Source organism: Macrotis lagotis, chromosome 1 (assembly GCF_037893015.1).
Source record: "Macrotis lagotis isolate mMagLag1 chromosome 1, bilby.v1.9.chrom.fasta, whole genome shotgun sequence".
NCBI lineage: Eukaryota > Metazoa > Chordata > Mammalia > Peramelemorphia > Peramelidae > Macrotis > Macrotis lagotis.
In genome coordinates, this window is record NC_133658.1 from 274,374,438 (window position 1) to 274,394,671 (window position 20,234).

Sequence of the window (20,234 nt, forward strand, 5' to 3'; positions counted from 1 at the left end):
CACTTAATTAATTACCTAGCTGTGTGGCCTTGGGCAAATCACTAACCCTGTTTGCCTTGCAAAAAACCTAGAAAAAAAAATCCTATCAGCTAAGAAGCATTATGTGTGTGACTAAGTGGGCACAGTGCAGAGAACCAGGCCTGGAGTCCAAAAAAACATGTATTTCTGAGCACAAATCTGGCCTCAGACATTTTCTGGCTATGGGAAATTCACTTGACCCCATTTGCCTCAGTTTCTTCATCAGTAAAATGAGCTGGAGAAGAAAATGGCAATCCACTCCAATATCTCTGCCAAGAAAACCTCAACTAAGATCATGAAGAGTCAGACACCATTGGAAACAACAAATATACAAGAAAAAGTATGCATAATAATATTTAATCAATTCATTAAAATCATTTAATTGAAATTCCAGAAATTATTTTCTAAATATCTTAGTGTTCCCTAATCTTCGTCTTTAATTTTCATTTTGATCATCTCTTCAAAAGTTACAGTGGGACCAAATAAATAAAGCTTTTTCTTTCTAGTCTGCATGCAAATTCTAGAATTTAAGGTTTACCAAACCCTGTTCTTAGGGGAAACTGAAGCCCTGGGAAGTCAACAGCTTTCATGTGGTCAGTACAGCAGCAGCAGCAGCAGCAACAGCAACATGAAGGCAAGTATTAAAATCTCAAAAACATAAGACTTCTTTGTAGAAGTTAAACTCTGGCTGGAAATCATCTCATTGAAATATTCTGTCTAGGGGCATCTAGGTGGCGCAGTGGATAAAGCACTGGACCTGAAGTCAGGAGTACCTGGTTCAAATCTGATCTCAGACACTTAACAATTACCTAGCTGTGTGGCCTTGGGCAAGCCACTTAACCCCATTTGCCTTGCAAAAACCTAAAAAAAAAAGTTCTATCTACTACTGCTCAGGTCAAAAGCATCTTCACTTAACCTGCGTTGGTTAGAACATGAATCAATTTAATAAGTATTTATTGATTTGGTTGGTGAATAAGCATTTAAGTGCTTTCTACATGCTAGGCACTGTGCTATGACTGTCTCCTATACGCTAAGCTCAGTGCTAAATGCTGGATATATAATCACAAAAATTCAATCCTTTCTGCCCTCAGGACCTAAAGACATTGTAAAATGGGATTCTATGAGGTAGGAATAAGGAAGGAGAAAAAAAAACAAGTAAGGGAGACAATCTGTTCAAACTCAAAGAGGTAGATAAGTTTGCCAGTTTAGCAAAAAACACAGTTAATAACGCTAATGAGTCAAAGAGGTATTTAGCCCCAGAAAGGGCCAATTAACTGTAATCTATTTCATAGTCTAAGACTATAACCAATAACTGACATAAATACTAGCTGTCAGTCCCACCAAAAGAAAATATCTATCAGTCAATACAAATCCACAGAAATCTATGGAAAGGATCTCATAGAATGTTACTAGGAGCATAATTAATTCAACAAAAATTTTAAAAAAGTAGCTATTCCAGGAACTAGAGGGAAGATAGATATATACACAGAAACATTATAGGATATTCCAAAGTCTTAGTGAGGTTTAAATTAATGGGAGACCCTTTATAATAAAAACAGAATACAAGACAAAACAAAAAAGATTACTGTCTATCTGACCACATATAAAAAGCCCCAGGTATTTTCCATGGCCTTCTCAGGCATCTATCTGCTCCCAAGTTTCTATTGATGCATGAGTAAACTTTTCCATATTTCCAATGTATATTTATAACAGTCAGGCTAGAGGGCAGAGCATACCTACTTTAGGACTTTCTATCTTTGGCTGACATCATTCAGAAGGAAGCTGCCACAGGCTGAGCTCAAACCCCCTTGTAATTAATAACAACTCTGTTAATATGGTGCTTTAAAGTTCAAGAAGCACTTTTCTCATAGGATACATTTTCATCCAGTAAATCCTAAGGTTCCTTCTGCAGAGCAGAAGGGGCACAAAGATTCCTTTAAAGATTGTGTCTGGCACTCCTTTCTTAACTGTGCACCAACATGGCAACCTTTCTACTGACCTTGCCGCTTAGGCGGCTCTTGGACCTCACACCTATCAGAGGTGTCCACTGGGTGCAGGCTATTCCCCGAGCACTATGTACCAAAACTCCCCCAGAAGAAGAATCTTCCATTCCTGTCTTCCCCTATCAGGATGCTCCCTGGGAATATCTGGAGACAGAAGAATACTTGATACAATATGGTTCCCATCCAATCTGGGCTGACTATCAAAGAAATCACAAAGGTGGCATCCCACCACAACAAACCTGTAAAACATGTATTCGAGGAAACAAAGTTGTTGGGAACCCTTGCCCCATCTGCTGGGATCAAAAGCTCCATGTGGACTTTAGAAAGAAGGAAGTCCTTTTTTTTCCATTGAGATGTGACCAGTGGTTCTCAACTGAGGATGAAGGTGGGGAAATAGAGAGAAAAAGCCATAAATGTAAAGCTTTTGGAGCAGTTTGTCTGTGCTCACACAGGTGTCATCTTCCATACCCCATACATAAGTGTTTGTGTATGAAGCAGCATAAGAAGCTGACAGAGGCCATTCTGAAGGCTAGAGACCATGGTTTTCTCAGTTTTCACATTCCACTGGTACAGCCACAGGATATTGATTTCAGCAACTCCTGTGGAGCTGTGGGGTGTACCCCAATGGCTCCTGCCCTAGCTGCAGGTACTTCTTTGGTATCCTTGGTACAATTGGCAGCAGCCATCTGAGAGAGGGCTGGTCCGTCTTCGACGTCTATATCAAAGTCACCTTAAGAAAGAGAGTGAATCCCCCACCTGAGATGATGCCCATAGTTCCATCTCAAACTAATAATCTCACTGAGGGAGAGGATTCCACAAATGTCCCCTAGAAAGGAAATGGATGTACTCTGGGGCTCCAGAGCTTTATAGGATTGATGTCAGAAATTCCTCAAGAACTGATCCTTATCTCCCTACTCTTTTTAGAAATGGGTAGAACAGTAGCAAGTTTTGACCTAGAGAAAGAAAACAGGAAGAAGGTAAAATGAAGCATGACCAAATAAGTGTTTCTGATCTATTTCCCTTTCTGCTGTACGCCTTCCCCTCCTCCTCATTTTTAAGTTGCTAAAGGGTACCTAACTTGTCAAGTAAACTTTTTATAATAAAAATTCTTTTATTAAAAAAAATAAAGATTATGTCTGGAAATGAAGAACATCTTGCTTAAGATTATTATGTCCATCCTAAAGGCAATTAACAACCTATTCCAGTCCAGGACCTAAATTAATTGCTATGACAACTACCCTTCTGTGCTGGAGAGTTCAGTACTAAAACAGGAAAATTAACTACTTTTCAAAATTCCAAAGTTTTGTTCTACTTTAAACCAGGTCAGAAACTAGAGTTTATTAAAAATGCAAACTTAAAATTTGTTTATTAGAACTCAGAATTTACTATATTAATATGATTCACTGTCTGTGTCTAGTTCAGAAGTAAGGTTATGAGATGAAATTATAAAATTATAGCCCTGGGAGTTTCTAACCACTTTCACTAAATAATAAATTTCTTTTTTTTTTAGGTTTTTTTTTTTTTGCAAGGCAAACGGGATTAAGTGGCTTGCCCAAGGCCACACAGCTAGGTAATTATTAAGTGTCTGCCACCGGATTTGAACCCAGGTACTCCTGACTCCAGGGCGGGTGCTTTATCCACTACAACACCTAGCCTCCGGTAAATAAATTTCATGGAAGTAAATATGCCTAGAATATGAAGGCAGATAAAAACCAAGGAAAGAGACTATTACATAAATAGATATAGTTGATCAAGGATCTACCATGAGTCAGGTAGACCTGACCTTGAAGTCAGGAAGACTTTTTAAAGTGCGGTTCTGTACAAGAATCCATATACTACCTCTGGGCAGGTTATCTCACTTCATAATGCCCAGAGAACTCTTTAAGATGTAAGTTAAAGAGCAGGTATTTATGTTTTTATATAGTTCCTCACCAGAAACTACTTATTTGTTGTTGTTCAATAGTGTCCTACTTTTCTTGACCCGATTTGAGTTTTCTTTTTTCTTTAATTTATTTAGTATTTCCATTTTCCCCAATTACATGTAAAAACAAATTTTAACATTCATTTTAAAATTTTTGAGCTCCAAATCCTCTTCCCTCAATCTCCACCTTCTCAATGAGATAAGCAATTTAATATACTGATGTAGTCATGAAAAAACATATTTCCATATGTCATGTTGTAAAAGAAAACAGATCAAATCTTCCCCCCAAAAAAAATAAAGTTTAAAAAAATATATTTTGGGGGCAGCTAGGTGGCTAGGTATTGTAGTGGATAAAGCACCCAGCCTTGGGATCAGTAGTACCTGGGTTCAAATCCGGTGGCAGACACTTAATAATTACCTAGCTGTGTGGCCTTGGGCAAGCCACTTAACCCCGTTTGCCTTGCAAAAATATTATTATTATTATTATTATTGCACCTAAAAAAAAGTATATTTTGATTTATATTTAGACTCTTATCAGTTATTACTCTAGGGATGGATGGCATTTTTCATCCTAAGTCATGCGGGGTTTTCTTGACAAAGATACTGAAGTAGTTTGCTATTTCCTTCTCCACCAAATGGGGTTCAGTGATTTGCCCTGAGTCACAGAGCTAATAAGTACCTGAGACAGAATCTGAACTCAGGAAGATAATCTTCTTGACTCAAAGCCCAGCTCTCCATCCATTAAACCATCTAGCTTCCCTCCCTTATACAAATGAAATTACAGGCTGTCAAAAAAAAAATGTACCAGACCTCCACTAGTTGCTGGGCATATAAAGACAAAAGTGCAAGAGTCCCTGTTCTTTAGGAATTTACTTTCTCCTGGGGGAAAACTGTAATGACACTTATAATTACATTAGCTATAAATACAAAATAAATGCAAGGTATTCTAGGGAGGTAGAGAAGAGTGGAACTATCAGGAAAAATTTCATGTAAAAGTTGGGAGACTAGAGATGGTGAAGAGAGAGAGAGAGAGAGAGAGAGAATGCAAATTAATGTATAATTAAGACCTGAAAGATAGATTGTGACAGTCTGTGAAAGGCTTCAGATGTTAAACAAAGAAGTCTACATGTGATTATAAAAGCAATGGGACAGCACACAGCAGTCATAAATGATCACTTTGGCAGCTGGATACAGGATTCATTTAAATAGGGAAGAACCTGAGGCAAGAGGACAGTACAATAGTCCAGGTGAGAGGTGATGCAAGCCTGAACTAAGAAGTAGCTATAAGACTGGAAAAGAGGTAAGATATGACAAAACACTAGATAAATGGGACAAGGTAGAGTGAGGTGTTAATAAGAATGCCAAGATGTTGAACCTGGGGCAGTTAAGTAGTGTAGTGGCTAGAGCACCGGCCCTAGAGTCAAGAGGACCTGATTTCAAATTTGACTTCAGACACTTAATAATTACCTAGCTGTGTGACCTTGGACAAGTCACTTTATCCCATTGCCTGGCAAAAAAAACAAAAACAAAACAAGATGTTGAACCTGGGTGGTTAACAGGCTTAAAAGCAGCATTAACAAAACTAGAAAGAAGGATGGCTTTGAAGATAAAATTTAGTTTTGCACATATTGAACCAAAAATTTTCTCAGGACATCTAACTTGAGCTAATAGGCAACTGATGATGTATGACTGGAATTCAGGAGGAAGAATGGAGTTAAATATATAACAAATTAGATAATCATAAAGTTAATTATTAAAACTATTGAAGCTCATGCAGTCAACCAAGCCAAAAAAAGTATAGAAATGACAACAGAGCCCAAGGGTATACCCACTATGATATGATGACCTAGTAAAGGAAACTGAGAAAAAGAGGTCAAATAGGAAAGAACCAGAAGAGAATATAAGTCACAAAAATTCAAAGATAAAGTATCCAGAAAGAGGTGTTACAACAGTGTCAAATTATAAAGAAGATCAAGAAGACTGACAACTGGGAAAAGGTCATCATATTTGGAAATTAAAAGGTCAATAATAATATTGAAAAATAATTCATTCACTTGAATGATGAGGTCAGAAGCCAGATTGAGGAAGTCAGTCAGCAAGCCTTTATTAAGCACTTAATTATGTATCAGATATTGCCCTCTAAGGGTTGGGATATAAAGAAAGGCAAAAATATGATCCTGAATCTTAAGGATTTTATATTCCAATGGGGAGAGATAACATGCAAACAACTATGAACATATGAGCTCTATACAGTATAAATGGAAAATAATCTCAGAAGGGAAGTACTAGCAGCGGGGAGGAAAATCTCTTGAAAAGGGCTAAGAGGTCAATGAGAAAAGAGGAAAGGGAAAATAGTTCTGGTCTTAGAGGTAATATATGAGAGAAAGAACATTGGATTGAAACCTGGAGAGTCCTGGGTTCAAATTCAAATTGTGACCCCAGGCAGGTTATTTGACCTCTTTGTGCCTCAATTTCCTCTTCTAAAAATAAGAAAGGGGCCACTTTTTCATCTGTAAAATGGAGGTTTACACTATGCATCTTTGTAAGTGCCTTCTAAACTTTTAAGTCACATGAAATAATGTTATTCTGGTGGAACTAGTTATAGCAAAAACAAAACAAAAAGAGCAACAACAAAACAAAAGAGCAAAAACTAGAAAGGTTAAAAAGTTCCTGATTCAACTCAATACAAGTTGGGACCTGCTCACTTATAGGGTGAATCATTGTAAAAATCACCATACTTTTAGTGGAAGTCGTGTAAAGTTAAGGTGACAATGTCACTCTTTCTCACAGCTTTATTTAGGTGATTTAACTATTAAAAATAACAATTTACATGTTTAGAGTCACAAAGCACTTTCCATGGAAAATCTCACCATTCTCATGAGATAAATTGAGCAGATATTATTTTACAAATGAAAGACCTGAGTCTTGGAAAGGCCAAGGTCCCAAAATGACAAAGTTAAGCCCGGAATTCTCTCAAATTTACCCAATGAGCTTTCCATTGTTCATGAAAAGAAATGTGAAACTTTGATTTATTCATACCTTTTCTTCAGAGGTAATTTGTTAAGTTCAATTAAATGAATAAGATAGTTGACAGAACAGTGTGGGAAGCAGGATGGTCAAAAAAACAGATTTAGAATTAAAGGATCTAAGTATAAATTTCAATTCTTCTACCTACTAGCTGTGTCATCTTGGACAAGTCATTTAAGCTCTCTGAGCCTGGATTCACTCATTTATAAAATGAATTGAGTGATGGACTTTACAATTTCCCAATTCTTCTGCCAACTTTAAAACCCACTGTCTTTTTTGACAAGTTCCAAAAAGTGTATTTATGGAGGATAGCTTCTAAAAGGAAAATGATCACTACTGCAATATTTCAAATTAACCACAGCTAAAGAAAGCTTAACTAACTAAAATTTGTATATAAAATTTCCCTTGAAAAAACTTCCATTCACTTTAATAGAATCTTAGGAGTACAGAAGTCTTAAAGATCATTGGTAAAGGTTAGTATATACTATCAAAAAAAGAAAAAAAGAAAAGTGTTATGAAACATTCTTTCTTTAACAGATATTCAAGGAGACAAAGAACCAAGGATAGCAATTTGATGTTTCTCCTTCCTCTCTTTTTCAGAGATGGAACAGAATAACTATCCTTTCTAGTAAGAGACAATGAAAAGGAAAAACCCACATAAAATATGTTTCATTCCCAGCAGGACATTGTTTCACCCAATATTAATCATACAGATGTTAAGATAAAATAATGGGGGGTGGCTAGGTGGCTTAGTGGATAAAGCATTGGCCTTGGAGTCAGGAGTACCTGGGTTCAAATCAGGTCTCAGACACTTAATAATTACCTAGCTGTGTGGTCTTGGGCAAGCCACTTAACCCCATTTGCCTTGCAAAAACCTAAAAAAAAAAAAAAGGTAAAATAATGGAAAGGAGAAAAGGCACGACTAGAAATTCATCAATGGGAAAATTTTCACCACAAAAACACCCCATAGACAAGAAAAAAGAGCCAGTGTTCAAAGTAATTGATCTGTCTCTGCTCCTTCAAAACAAATTTGATCTAAAAAACTATATTATAAAGCAGCAATAAAGTGATAGATCAGTGGAATAGGTTGAGTGCACAAGACAGTAGTTAATACTATATTATTCTACTGTTTGTTAAAACCAAAGACTCCAGCATCTGGGTAAGAATTAACTATGTGACAAAAAGTGCTGGAAAATAATACAGCACAAATAAGGCACTGACCAACATATCTCATACCCTATACTAATATAAGATCAAAAGGGGTACATAAAAGGTGATTCCACAAGCAAATTAAGACTCTGAGCTACCACTTCACATCAATCAGATTGGTTAATATGACAGAAAAGGATCAATGTTGGAGGGGATATGGTAAAACTGGGACACTGATGGTGTAGTTTTGAACAAATCCAACCATTTTAGAAAGTAATGATCCAATACTGCAAATGTACAAAATGTACACATGCACAAAAATATATCAACTTTTTTTAAAGATTGGAAATTGAGGGGGGGGGGTGGCTAGACAGTATAGTGGATACAGCATTGGCCCTGTAGTCAGGAGGAACTGCGTTCAAATTCGACCACAGACACTTAATAATTACCTAGCTGTGTGGCCTTGGGCATTGCCTTGCAAAAACTTAAAAGGGAAAAAAAAAGAATTGGAAATTGAGGCAATGCCCATCCACTGGGAAATGGCAAACTAAACAAGTTTGTCTGAGAATACTATTCTACAAGAAATGATGAAAAGCAGAATTCATAAAAACTTAAATTTATATGAACTGAGGCTGACTGAAGTGAGCAGAAAACCACTGTACACAGAAACAGCAAAATTATGTGATAATCAACTATGATAGACTCAGTTCTTCTCCACAATACAGTGATCAAAGACAACTGTAAAAGAGTTGTGATGCCATCCACATCCAGAAAAACAACTATGGAGTTTGAATGAAGATTAAAGCATACCATTTTCATTTTTTTGTTTTTTGTTTTATGTGCTTTTTTCCCTTTTGTTCTGATTCTTCTTTTACAACATGGCTGATATGGAAATATGTTTAACATGATTGTGCATAACTAATTTAACAGATTTCAGAAAAACCTAGACTCTGAAGACTGATGTTGAGTGAAGTGAGCAGAACCAAGAAAACATTGTACACAGTAATAGCAACAGTATAATGAGTTCAACCATGACAGACTTAGCTCTATTCAGTAATACAATGATCCAAGATAATTCCATAGCTAAAAATGAAAAATATCCATATCTAGAGAAAGTGTAAATGTAGATCCAAGAATATTATTTTTACTTTGTTTATGGTTCTTTCCTTTTGTTCTATTCCTTCTTTCACAAAATGACTAATATGTTAATATATTTGACACATGTATGACTTTAAAAAACTATTTTCCATGTAATTGGAAAAAAAAAACTATTAAGTGCAAAAACCCAGATTCCAACAACAATAATCAAACTTCAAACTCAAAGCTCTAAGAGGGGATGGATAAATAGGAAATTCCAGAAGAAATAGTCAAACTATTTTTTTAGGCCCTTTAAACACTCTCCTTAACTACCTCAAGAATTAGATTCCTGCTCAAAGTGGAATGCACAGAATCTGCTTTCCTTTCTGTGACAGAGTGAAATGATGAACTTTGACTTGAGTCAAAGAATCTTGTTTTTGAATCCCTGCTCTTTCATTTACTACTTGTTTGACCTTGGGCAATATCAGCTTCTGTGAGTCTCAAGTTTCTTCATTTTAAAATAAGAACTTGAACTAGATGACCCACAATATTTCTTCCAATTCTATGATTCCATGAATGCCTAATAAATAAAGAGTAGTTCCTTAAAATTATATAATTAGAAATAGTGAAAAGTAGGGGCGGCTAGGTGGCGCAGTGGATAGAGCACCAGCCCTGGAGTCAGGAATACCTGAGTTCAAATCCCTCCTCAAATACTTAGTAATTATCTAGCTATGTGGCCCTGGGCAAGCTACTTAACCCCATTTGCCTTGCAAAAATCTAAAAAAAAAAAGAAAAGAAACAGTGAACAGTGACAAACATTTGCTTTTATTGTTAGTTCTCCTTAAAAGTCTGCTTTGTGTGAAATCAAAGTAAATTAATAGATTTAACAAAACAAATTCAAACACACCATAACAACCGAAATGGTAAACTTTGTAAGAATGAGGCAATTTCTATAGAGCTATATTCATGATATAACCAAATTAGAGGATGAAAAAGCTAATGTTTATATAACCCTGTGATGAAGCACATATATAGAAACCTGAACTATTTTTTAAAAACCATAACTTTCAGGGGCGGCTAGGTGGCGTAGTGGATAAAGCACCAGCCCTGGAGTCAGGAGTACCTGGGTTCAAATCCAATCTCAAGATACTTAATATTAAATTACCTAGCTGTGTGGCCTTGGGCAAGCCACTTAACCCCATTTGCCTTGCAAAAACCTAAAAAAACCAACCAAAAAACCCCATGATTTTCATAGGGGTATTAAGTCACCTACTTAATATTTTGGGGTTTTTTCCTACATTTCCTCTTCATGATTTCACATTTCTTTCATAAAAGGAAAAATCTGTCAGAGCTGAAATGTGGGCAATGTAGATTTTGAAGTTGTACCTCATCAACATGAACAAGCTAGCAAAGAGACATGCAAACTTTCAACTTTAAATAGATGCTTCAGAGATGCTCTTTTACTAAGCAAGAAAGCTCAGACATATATACATATTTTTAAAATAGATTCTAAGTAAGAGGGAAAAAATTCCAGAAAAATACTAATGTCTAATACTACTATCCAAGGGCAATTTTGAAAGCAAAGGGAAAGAAGGAGCCTCCAAGCCTAGATTAAGAACCACTCTAAAAGGGACAGCTAGGTGGTACAGTGGATAGAGCACCAGCCCTGGAGTCAGGAGGACCTGAGTTCAAATTTGATCTCAGACACATAACCTAGCTGTGTGACATTGGGCAGGTCACTGAATTCCACTACCTTGAAAAAAAAATCTTAACTTAAAAGCTAATTTCTGCACATACAAGTCATGAGTTCCAGGTATTACTATAAATTAAATCAGGCAGTTTAGTGGCAAGACAGTAGAGAAACTACCTGTGCTACAGTAAACTAAATTATTAAGTATAATACTTGATAATTACTTATTATAGGGCCTTAAGCAAAATAAAGATCTCTTGTGGTCCATGTACTCAAGAAGTTTGTAATTCAGTAAAGGATCAGGAATAGCAGTACAAAACTGATCCTCATTCTCTAGGTTTAAGATATTAAAGTTCATTCTACTCTGCACATAAAGTAATATTAAAGCATACAGTAAGTATAAAAACAACACTGGGCCTGAAGTCAAGAGAGTGAACTGGAGGTGAATAGGTAGATAGATATAAGACCTCAGGCAAACCACTTTACTTTTCTAAGTTTCAGTTTCTTATTTGCAGAATAAAAATATTTCATATCACCTAGTTCTTCAAAGGGATATTGGTATGAATATATTTTTAGAAATCTGAAGGTTCTCTCTGTATAACTATGTCATCAACATTATCTTTTATCTAGGAAAGACTGATAATCACTTTGGTCATATGATTGTTTTTTACTTAGAGAAAAGATAATGAAAATATAATATAGATTCTTACCAGCATTTCTTTATTGCTACAGAATATATTTTTAGAAAAATTCACAAATGACATTAAATGTAATAGAAATCAACAAATTTTCAATTCTATCTGAAAAAATATTTTTGAAAGTTTTATAAGAAAAATCCACAAAGTTATCTCCATAGCAGCTTACATGATATGAAAATAAGTAGAACATGAATTTCATGAAGTAAAATAGAAGAAAAATATCACAGGTTAGGTTTTCTTAAGTTTCAGGCAAAGAATAATAATGTTTTATTTTCTCTCAAAAAAAAACCCCTTCACATGTCAATCAATTCAATTTTAAAATGTATCTAAGTAAAAGAGGGGGAAAACAAGCATTTATGAAGTGCCTACTGTGCCAGGCACAAATATTATCTCATTTAATCCTAGGAGGTAGATACTATTATTCTCCCAGTTGAGAAACCTGAAGCAGACATGAGGTTAAGAAATTTATCCAGACTCACACAGCTAGTAAAGTGTCTAAGGTTGGATTAGAACCCAGGTCTCTGTGATTACAAGCTCAGGGCTCTCTATCCATTGTCCCATCAAGCTGCCTCTAAAAAAAAAAAAAAAAAAAAAAAAAAAAGCTTGTAGAACTATACCCTTTTAAAACATTCAAGGAAAAGATGTATTGCCCTAAGATTCCAATTTTTAACCTTGCAAAAAAGCAAGATGAAAGATCAGTTTCTTACCCATGAGGAGCCAGGTTTGTTGTCACCAACACAGTTTTCACTTCTTCCACACCACTGCCATCAACTGCATTGTCAGGTGTTGTCACAACCACTACTTCCTCCATGTGGACACTCACATCAGGGGTTGCCATGATTAGTCGGATGAGGATACCAATTACCAGCAATGCAGTGTCTCCCCCAGGATTAAGTCCTGGCCAAAAAATAAATAAGATCACATGTGGGTCACAGGGAAATTGTCTTTTGAGGATAAAACAACTAAAAGGCAAAATCAATTTTTTTAAATGATCAGTATAAAATAAATAGTCCCTCAATCCAACCAATGGCACAATTATTTTGAGCAAAGTCTGTTAATATTAAAATTCCAGGACAACAAAAAAGATCGCAGTAGTACTGTCCTGGTTATTTTAAGTTTTGACACACAGAAACTGGAATATTTTGGAAGAAATCATTAAAGAAGAAAATGAACCTTAGGATTACAATTGCAATTCTATTACAATCATTTTCACATTGAAATGCACAATGCATATGATTACAATAATTAATCCCCTTCCCTTTGAACTAGATCCTCTCCATCCTTCCACATTTAATTGCTATTAGTGTGAAGAAACTATTGAAATGGGCATATTTACCTAAGTATGTTTTTTTTAAAAAGGCTAAAATATGCAAAAAAGACAAAAAATCAAAGTTGTCTATGAGATGGCTGTGGATAGTAGTTTTAACACTATTGTTATTGCTTTTAAAAAAAAGAAATGCACACAACACACGGTGTACAAGATTATATAAGTTTTAATAGCTATCATTTGTAGTAAAGAGTCTTGAATAGATGTGTATTATAAAAGAAAGAACAACTTTCTCAGGGCAGCTAGGTGGTGTAGTGGATAAAGCACCGGCCTTGGAGTCAGGAGCACCTGGGTTCAAATCCAGTCTCAGACACTTAATAATTACCTAGCTGTGTGGCCTTGGGCAAGCCACTTAACTCCATTTGCCTTGCAAAAACTAAAACAAACAAACAAAAAAAAAACTTTTGAGTTACAATTAACTGATTAAAAGCAAGGATCTAACTCTTACTACGATCCTTTTTCACTTATTTGAGCTAAGTATATTAAAGGTATATCATAGCAATTTTTTTGACTCGGAGATTGGCAGAACTTTTACTACTTCTCTGAATCCAAAAATCGCCTGTATAAGGTTCTTCCCTCCAGGAATCTAATCTAATGTCCTACAGAAAGGATCCTAAAGGTATGGCAGCACTTCAAAGGAAATGTCAGTTTGTTTAAGCAGCAACAATTCAAAGCTTAAGTAGCAACTCAGGATTTTCATCAGTTACTGATGGTGTTTTTCTGATGTAGGAATTAGAAAAACCATGTCAAAGGAACTTCATCATAGTTGGACCACAATCCACCAGTAGTCCCAGCTGAGAAGCAAAATTCAATTTACTGAGCTAGGAAAATAGTCAAGTATACAACAGAAAAGAATGGGCGCGTCAGCTTTTTTTTTAAATGATTTTAAACTCTCCAAAAAAAAAATCCTAGGAACCGTTTGTTAACAATCTTCACTAAAACAGATTTAAAATGACCCATGCCATATCAAATTTTATAAAAATGTGATTAAAAACTCAACTCTATTACTAATAAAATCTACTATAAAGTATCTACTGTAAGTAATAATTACTAATAAAATCTACTATAAAAAGTGAATACAATAATTATGTGCTTCATTTCAAGAGATCACTAGTGTCATCTTCCACTAGAATGCTCTCAAGCACTTATCTAATATCACTAAGACATGGGTGTTGAGCTGCTTTTCAAGTAAAGGTAATAAATTTGCCCAGATCCATGCATATTCTCATCCAGTCATTTTTTTGTGACCTGGCACTTTCCAGATAACTTGTCAATTCAACATTTAATCTATGCAAAATTGAATGGCTCAAGGTAAATCTAAAACCTTGGTTTAAACTCCTACTCAAGAATTTCTTAGCATTTAAAGTTTCTTCAGAGTATAAAGTTATCTCTTGTTTTAAAAAAACAATAAAATATTTTTTCTATTCTGTATAAAAGGACATATACAGGTAGGTGGTATTATATAGAGTACAGGGATGGAATTTGGAAGACCAATCTTTTCGGGTTCATATGTGCCCTCAGATATTTACTACTACTATGACTCTGGGCAAGTCACTCAACTGTTTACCCCAGTTTCCTCAACTGTAAAATGTGCTGGAGAAAAAAAAAATAACAAACTACTGCTGTATCACTGGCAAGAAAACCCCAAATGAGGGTCACAAATGATGGAAAAACAAAACACAAAAAGCAGACAAATTTTAATGGGTATTTGAAACTCTAATATTTGAATAGCAAATCGAAATTAGATCATTTAACTATTATGCACTCATTTATGTTCAAATTTTGTACTACTCAGAACAGATATAATAACAGCTTTTGATTTAAATTCATTTGGTTTGGGGAGAAGGGAGAAATGTGCATACCTTTAAAAAAAAGCAGGGTTAAGTTGAATATTCAGCTGGCTATCAATTCTTGGTCCACAAAAAAATGATGAAAAGAATGGTAGGCAAATATGAGGACTCTGGTACTAGCCTATAATTTTTAGTCTCTTCCTCTCCCTAACGAAGAATGGTCCTCCAAAAATTCCTGATTCAGCATCCAGAGAAAGGTAAGATGGGTAATAAATGAGATAAAGGAGCATGTTGATCAAATGGGGTTTATAGGTCCACCAAAGTGAAAAGTAATGCAAAAATTATCTTTAGTCAAGGATAGCTAAATCAAAGCCAAGAAATCAACTAAGCAGGAAGATAATATTAAATATAAATTTCTAAGACAACAGAGAAGGAAAAAAGTGTCATTTCTCAAAAAAAAAATCCATGCTTCTTAGGGGAAAGTAGCAAGAAAAAAATTATAGGTGGATAACTTAGAGTGGTATTCTTCTAAGATGCAGGATGGGGGGGGAGGGTAGTAAATTCTGAGAAAAAAATTCTTAAAATACAAACGGCATATCTTAGAATATGACTCAAGTAATTCCAAGTTATTAACAGGACAAGGGGAAGATACTGCTTTAGAGGGCCATAGGAAAATGATGAATGCAGAAAACAATATAAAAAAAGTAGGTTTAAGCATATAAAGAAACAGCTTCAAAAAGTATTCTTATATAATACATTGTTTATTAATGTTTCAATTTTAAACAAAACAGTAAACTAATACAATCTAAGGAGTGGAAGGGAAATGTTCACATGTGCATGAGAATATCTTCCAGTTGCTGCATGTGACCCAGCCTGTGCCAGAATCTCCAGAAGATGGACTCCATTTTCAAACAATTCTGTGAGAGAAGCTGCAAAATTGAAGCTAGTTATATTTACAGTTTTAAATTCATACTCTAAAGTGTTTTATACACTTACTTTATAAACAGTATATATTTAAACAAATTGTGCATTTCTTTAAAGCTTCTTAAAGGTCTGTGAATGTAAGATATATGTATACAGACAATTATTTTAGGTGACACTTCTTTTAAAAAATTTACATTTAATCATTCTAAAGCAAATATCCTACACCAACTAAAGTTCTAGATCTTAATTTTAATGTTTCTTCTTAAATGTTAGATCTCTTCATTACTGAAAACATTAAAATCAGAAAGGACAGTTTCTTATCTTTATTAATATCTGTTCATTTTGCTATTTACACTAAAATAGTCAAACTTTGTTAATAACTTGAGTCTCTTAGGGCCTGTAGGCACATCCTCAAGTAAAAATTTCTCACAAGTACATTATCTGTTTTCATGTTGTCTTCTTCATTAGAATATTAACTCCCTGAGGAAAGGAACCACTTTTTTTACCTTTCTTTACTGTTCTAGCAGTTAGCACAGATTGGCCTTGACCGCTGAATATGCATTTAATAAATGCTTGCAAAATAAACTCCAAATTCTTTCCCCAGGGATTCAAGGCCTTCCAAATCTTGCTTCCTTGACTGCTTATATAATAGAAACAATGAACAAAATTCTTATCAAAAGGAATACTTTATTAAATTGGAAATAAATTTAATACAGGTCATTTGTACATTATCCTTGGCTACGTGGCAAGTTACTCAGGATATAAAAGATTATTAAGATTTGATTTTACATGGTACTTACATAACTTTATCTTCAATATGGGGCCCAAAAAAGCTACACTATGTGATAATAATTCAAACACAAAGATTCCATTCTATGCCTAAATAGAAATTACAAAAAGCTAAGGACTAAATTTTATTTAAAAGCCTGTATAAAAAACAAGGCAACTACAAATTCAGTTCCAACTTTAATGTTCTTTTGGTACATTCAAAAACAAATGCCTCACTTTTCCAATTCTTATGAAAATATCCGTCATTTCTCTTTGAATAAAATTCCATACAAAATGGAGAAATGTTCTTTTGTTCTGGAAGCACATATGAGAAATCTTGCTAGTAAAAATGAAGGTTTATTGAAAGACTTTTTGGTAATATGTGAATATACTTGCAAAAGTATCCTAAATGTATGTCTATATACTAACATTTTATCTGAGCCCTCTTCCAGAGAAAACAACTTATGAATCCCAAACCTGTTTTATTGCTCTTGTCATGCATCCCACCTATTTAGCTTCTCTTTTCAAAAGATAACTGAACAGGGACAACTAAAATCCCTTTTTTTGATGTTTATGGTTTATTTCCATAGAATTAAAACTTTTGATTTTTTTAATATGCTAGAACAAGTAGCAGAGAGAAAGAAGAACTGTAATAAAACACTTTCATGACATTTATCAAGTTCTTACTAACTCAAGGTTTAGAATAGGTCATCCTGCATTGAAGAAGCTTTCAATCTGTTATTGAAGATATGACACCCATAGACATCCAAAAAATAGACTAGCATGGTTATATGAGTATGTAATGCAGAATTTATCCTCACCACAGTATGTGCACTGAAAATCAATAGAGGGCATCCAACTATTTGGGGGAGGGGCTTGTCAGCAATTATTTCAGTATTTCTCCCTCAACTGTGATCATATGCCTTTTTTTAATGAGCAAGTTATTGATTGGTATTTAAAATTTATCTTTCTTCAAAGGAAAATAATGCAAAAATGTACTTATCACCGAAAAATGTTTATTTAAAATACTGTGGAGTCCACATTAATGCAGTTGCTGAAAATTAGTAAACAGCTTTCTTTAAAATATCTTGATTGTTCTATCATGTGTTTGTGAAAATAAAGAGCTCAAGGTATTCTAAAAAACTGTTAAAGAAGCCTACTAAATGGAATAGATTTTGAAACGAATATGAAGTGAAAGCAAAAGGTATCAGTAATATAGAGAAAACAGATTTTTAAAATGTAATTTAATAGTTAAACCCATTTCACATTCAGAACTCACAAATTTATTAGGAGTCTCAATTTTAACTTTTCAAGAACGATACTGAGTTTTATTAAAATAATTTTTTAATTTAAATTAACAGGGACTATCAATTATATTTACAATTAAATTGTACTAGTCAGCTAAATAATACTGCAGATAGAGGAAGATAGATCCCTCCACACACAGCTGTATCATCAACCAGTATTTTGTTCTTTTTAAAACTATTTTTAAAACATCAACTTCACCCACAGAGGCATGCACTCCCCCACATCTCAGCAACCAGAAGAGAAATACATAGATGAGCTTCTCATTTCTACACAAGATACTCCACACCCACATACAAAAGTTACATGTACAAGTTCCCACTTGAGCACACCTACGAGTGGTTTGCTCAGTCACTCTGCTAAGATACATTCAGTACTTTATAAAGCAGAAACACTGCTTAAATTCATCCAATCTCCTAACTATGCATAAGAATTCAAATTTCAGGGTCACACTAGCTTCATGTCCACAAAAAGGGGGGTCTGTTCTATTTTCCCTTAAACACTCATCACCCACCCTTACAAAAAAAGATAGAATCCAATTGAGAATACCTAATTTGCTTTTTTTAAAGAGAAAAAACGGCCCAAGGATAACCATATTGTACATGAAACTTCCCCCTTCCTAGTTTACACACAAAGCTAGTACGTCAATTAGACTTTCAAGCAAGAATCTGGATTAGTTAAGGGCTAGTATCTTAATTCGGATAAACTCAGATTTGGAACCTTGATTATACAGACAAGAGTACTGCGCGTTATTGGCCGTACAATCCTGCACAATGGCATCCCCATGCAATAATCATGCATCTGCTGTAATGGTCAGGGTGCTCAAGCATGTTAAGATTTTTCTCCAACATTACTTTTCACGTTTTAACACTGTTGCTCTAACAACTACTGACCCCCCCCAAAAAAAAGTCCTAACCTTCCTCTTAGAAGGCAGCATAAAGCAATCCCGCCAAGAGTGCAAGGTTTTTGCCATCGTGTATGGGGGAGGGGGGTCCTAAAAAACAATTCTTCCCCAGTCAGCAGGGTCCAGGGCCCGGGGTGGCCAAGTCGGGAAGGTCTGGGGGGGCTCAGAACTCTCCCGGCCCGAGGCGCCCCTCCGGCGGGGGCCGGCCCGCGGGCGTCCGGGCGCAAACACCGCCTCCCGCCGGCTTCGCGGGGAAGGCCACAAAGCCCGGCGCCATCCCGCGCCTCTCCCGGCCGGGAGGCTCCCGCCGGGGCGGGGAGCGGCAGTCCGCAGGCACCGCCGCCCAGGGCGGCGGGGGGAGGGGCGGGGCGCCAGCTCCAGGCGCGGGACGGAGGGAACCACAAGGGCGCCGCGCGGAGGCCTTCCGGGGCTTGCGGCCGCGGAGGTGAGGCCCGCCTGCTGGCTGCCCCCGGGGAGGCGCGGCGGCGGCGGCGGCGGCGGCGGCTCCCTCCCCCACCCCTTCCGAGCCGCCTGGGGCGGCGCGTCCCGGCCCCTTCCTCCCCTCCCCCCCGCGGGGGCCGAGGCGCGAGGCGCGGGGGAGGGCGTGGGAATGGCCTGACGCACGCGGCTGCCGGCTCCGTCTGGCGCCGTATTTACGCTGCAGTCACTGCCGCCGGCGGCCGTTGCGGCCGTTGCCGCCGCCGCCGCCGTCGCCGTCGCCGTCGCCTCCTCCTCCTCTCCCCCCCTCCTGCCGTAACGTCCTGACGCTCCGCAGGGACCCCTGACTGGACGGACGGGTGCGTGAGGGGAGCCGGAGAGGCCTCGCCGCGGGGGGGTGAGAGGGAGGTGAGAGGAAGGGCTCGGGCCTGGGAGACCCCGCCGTGTCTACCGCTTACCTCGGGGAGAACCGAAACCAGTCTCGCTCCAACGCCCGACGGCGGGGGCAGGGAAGGGGACGGAGGCGGCGGCTCCGCTGGCGAGGACGGCGGCCACTGGGCTCGCTCCTTGTTGGATATTCGGCGGCGGCGGCGGCGGCTCGGGCGCGCGCCTCCCGGGTGACGCAGGAGGCGAGGGGCGCGCACGCAGGAGGGGTGCGGAAGGGGGAGGGGGTGACTTTTTTGGTGCTCCTGTGGTTTGAAAAGCCTCCGTAGGGAGGCGGGAACAGGGCTGATTGGGAACTGTGAAATAAGTCCTGGGCGGGCCCCTGCGCGCCTGCGCGTAGAAGGCAGGGTCCATGCTGCAGCGAGCAGCCGCGTTAGCAGGCTCGGGCTTCAAGCTGGGTGGAGAGGGCAGGGCGTCTTCTCTGGAACCGAGCTGCTTTGGGGGAATCTGGTTGTGGGTGGACCGCCGAGGCAAACCAGAGCGAAACAGGAAGGTAGCCGTTATCTGGAGAGGACAGTGGGAAGGGCCGGAAAGCATCCCTCCTCAAAGCCAGCCGGGGGAGCCTCTGTTTCCCCACCTGTTATGTGGGCAGCCCGGTACCGCCTGGCAGGAAGTGGCCTCAGGAATGTTGCCTTTTGATGATGGATCGGAACTTTGGGAAAAATCCATCAGGCCAGGGGGGGGGGGGGAGACAGCTTTAGTTTATCCTCAAGGGTGCAGTTAGTATCCTGCAAATTTCTCAGTTTTGCCA

The 20,234-nt window shown here is 37.6% G+C and overlaps 1 protein-coding gene and 1 pseudogene across 7 annotated transcripts in view; one reads left to right on the top strand and one right to left on the bottom strand.

Moving 5' to 3' along the window:
* The window catches only part of GMEB2 (glucocorticoid modulatory element binding protein 2), a 59,474-nt gene extending 39,394 nt beyond the window's left edge, over positions 1–20,080 (bottom strand). The window contains exons 1-3 of one of the 7 annotated variants that reach the window (XM_074210484.1): positions 19,498–19,585; positions 14,773–15,629; positions 12,291–12,480 (exon numbers count right to left, since the gene is read on the bottom strand). In XM_074210484.1, the coding sequence (XP_074066585.1) occupies positions 12,291–12,421 (131 nt within the window). In that variant the 5' untranslated portion in view covers positions 12,422–12,480; positions 14,773–15,629; positions 19,498–19,585. Of the gene's footprint in view, positions 1–12,290; positions 12,481–14,772; positions 19,067–19,225; positions 19,301–19,497 lie in introns of those variants that run through there. The other 6 variants (XM_074210483.1, XM_074210485.1, XM_074210482.1 and 3 more) reach the window with 6 other exon arrangements.
* Positions 1,987–2,851, top strand: LOC141505019 (small ribosomal subunit protein mS40-like; annotated as a pseudogene).
* Positions 20,081–20,234: the final 154 nt, after the last annotated feature.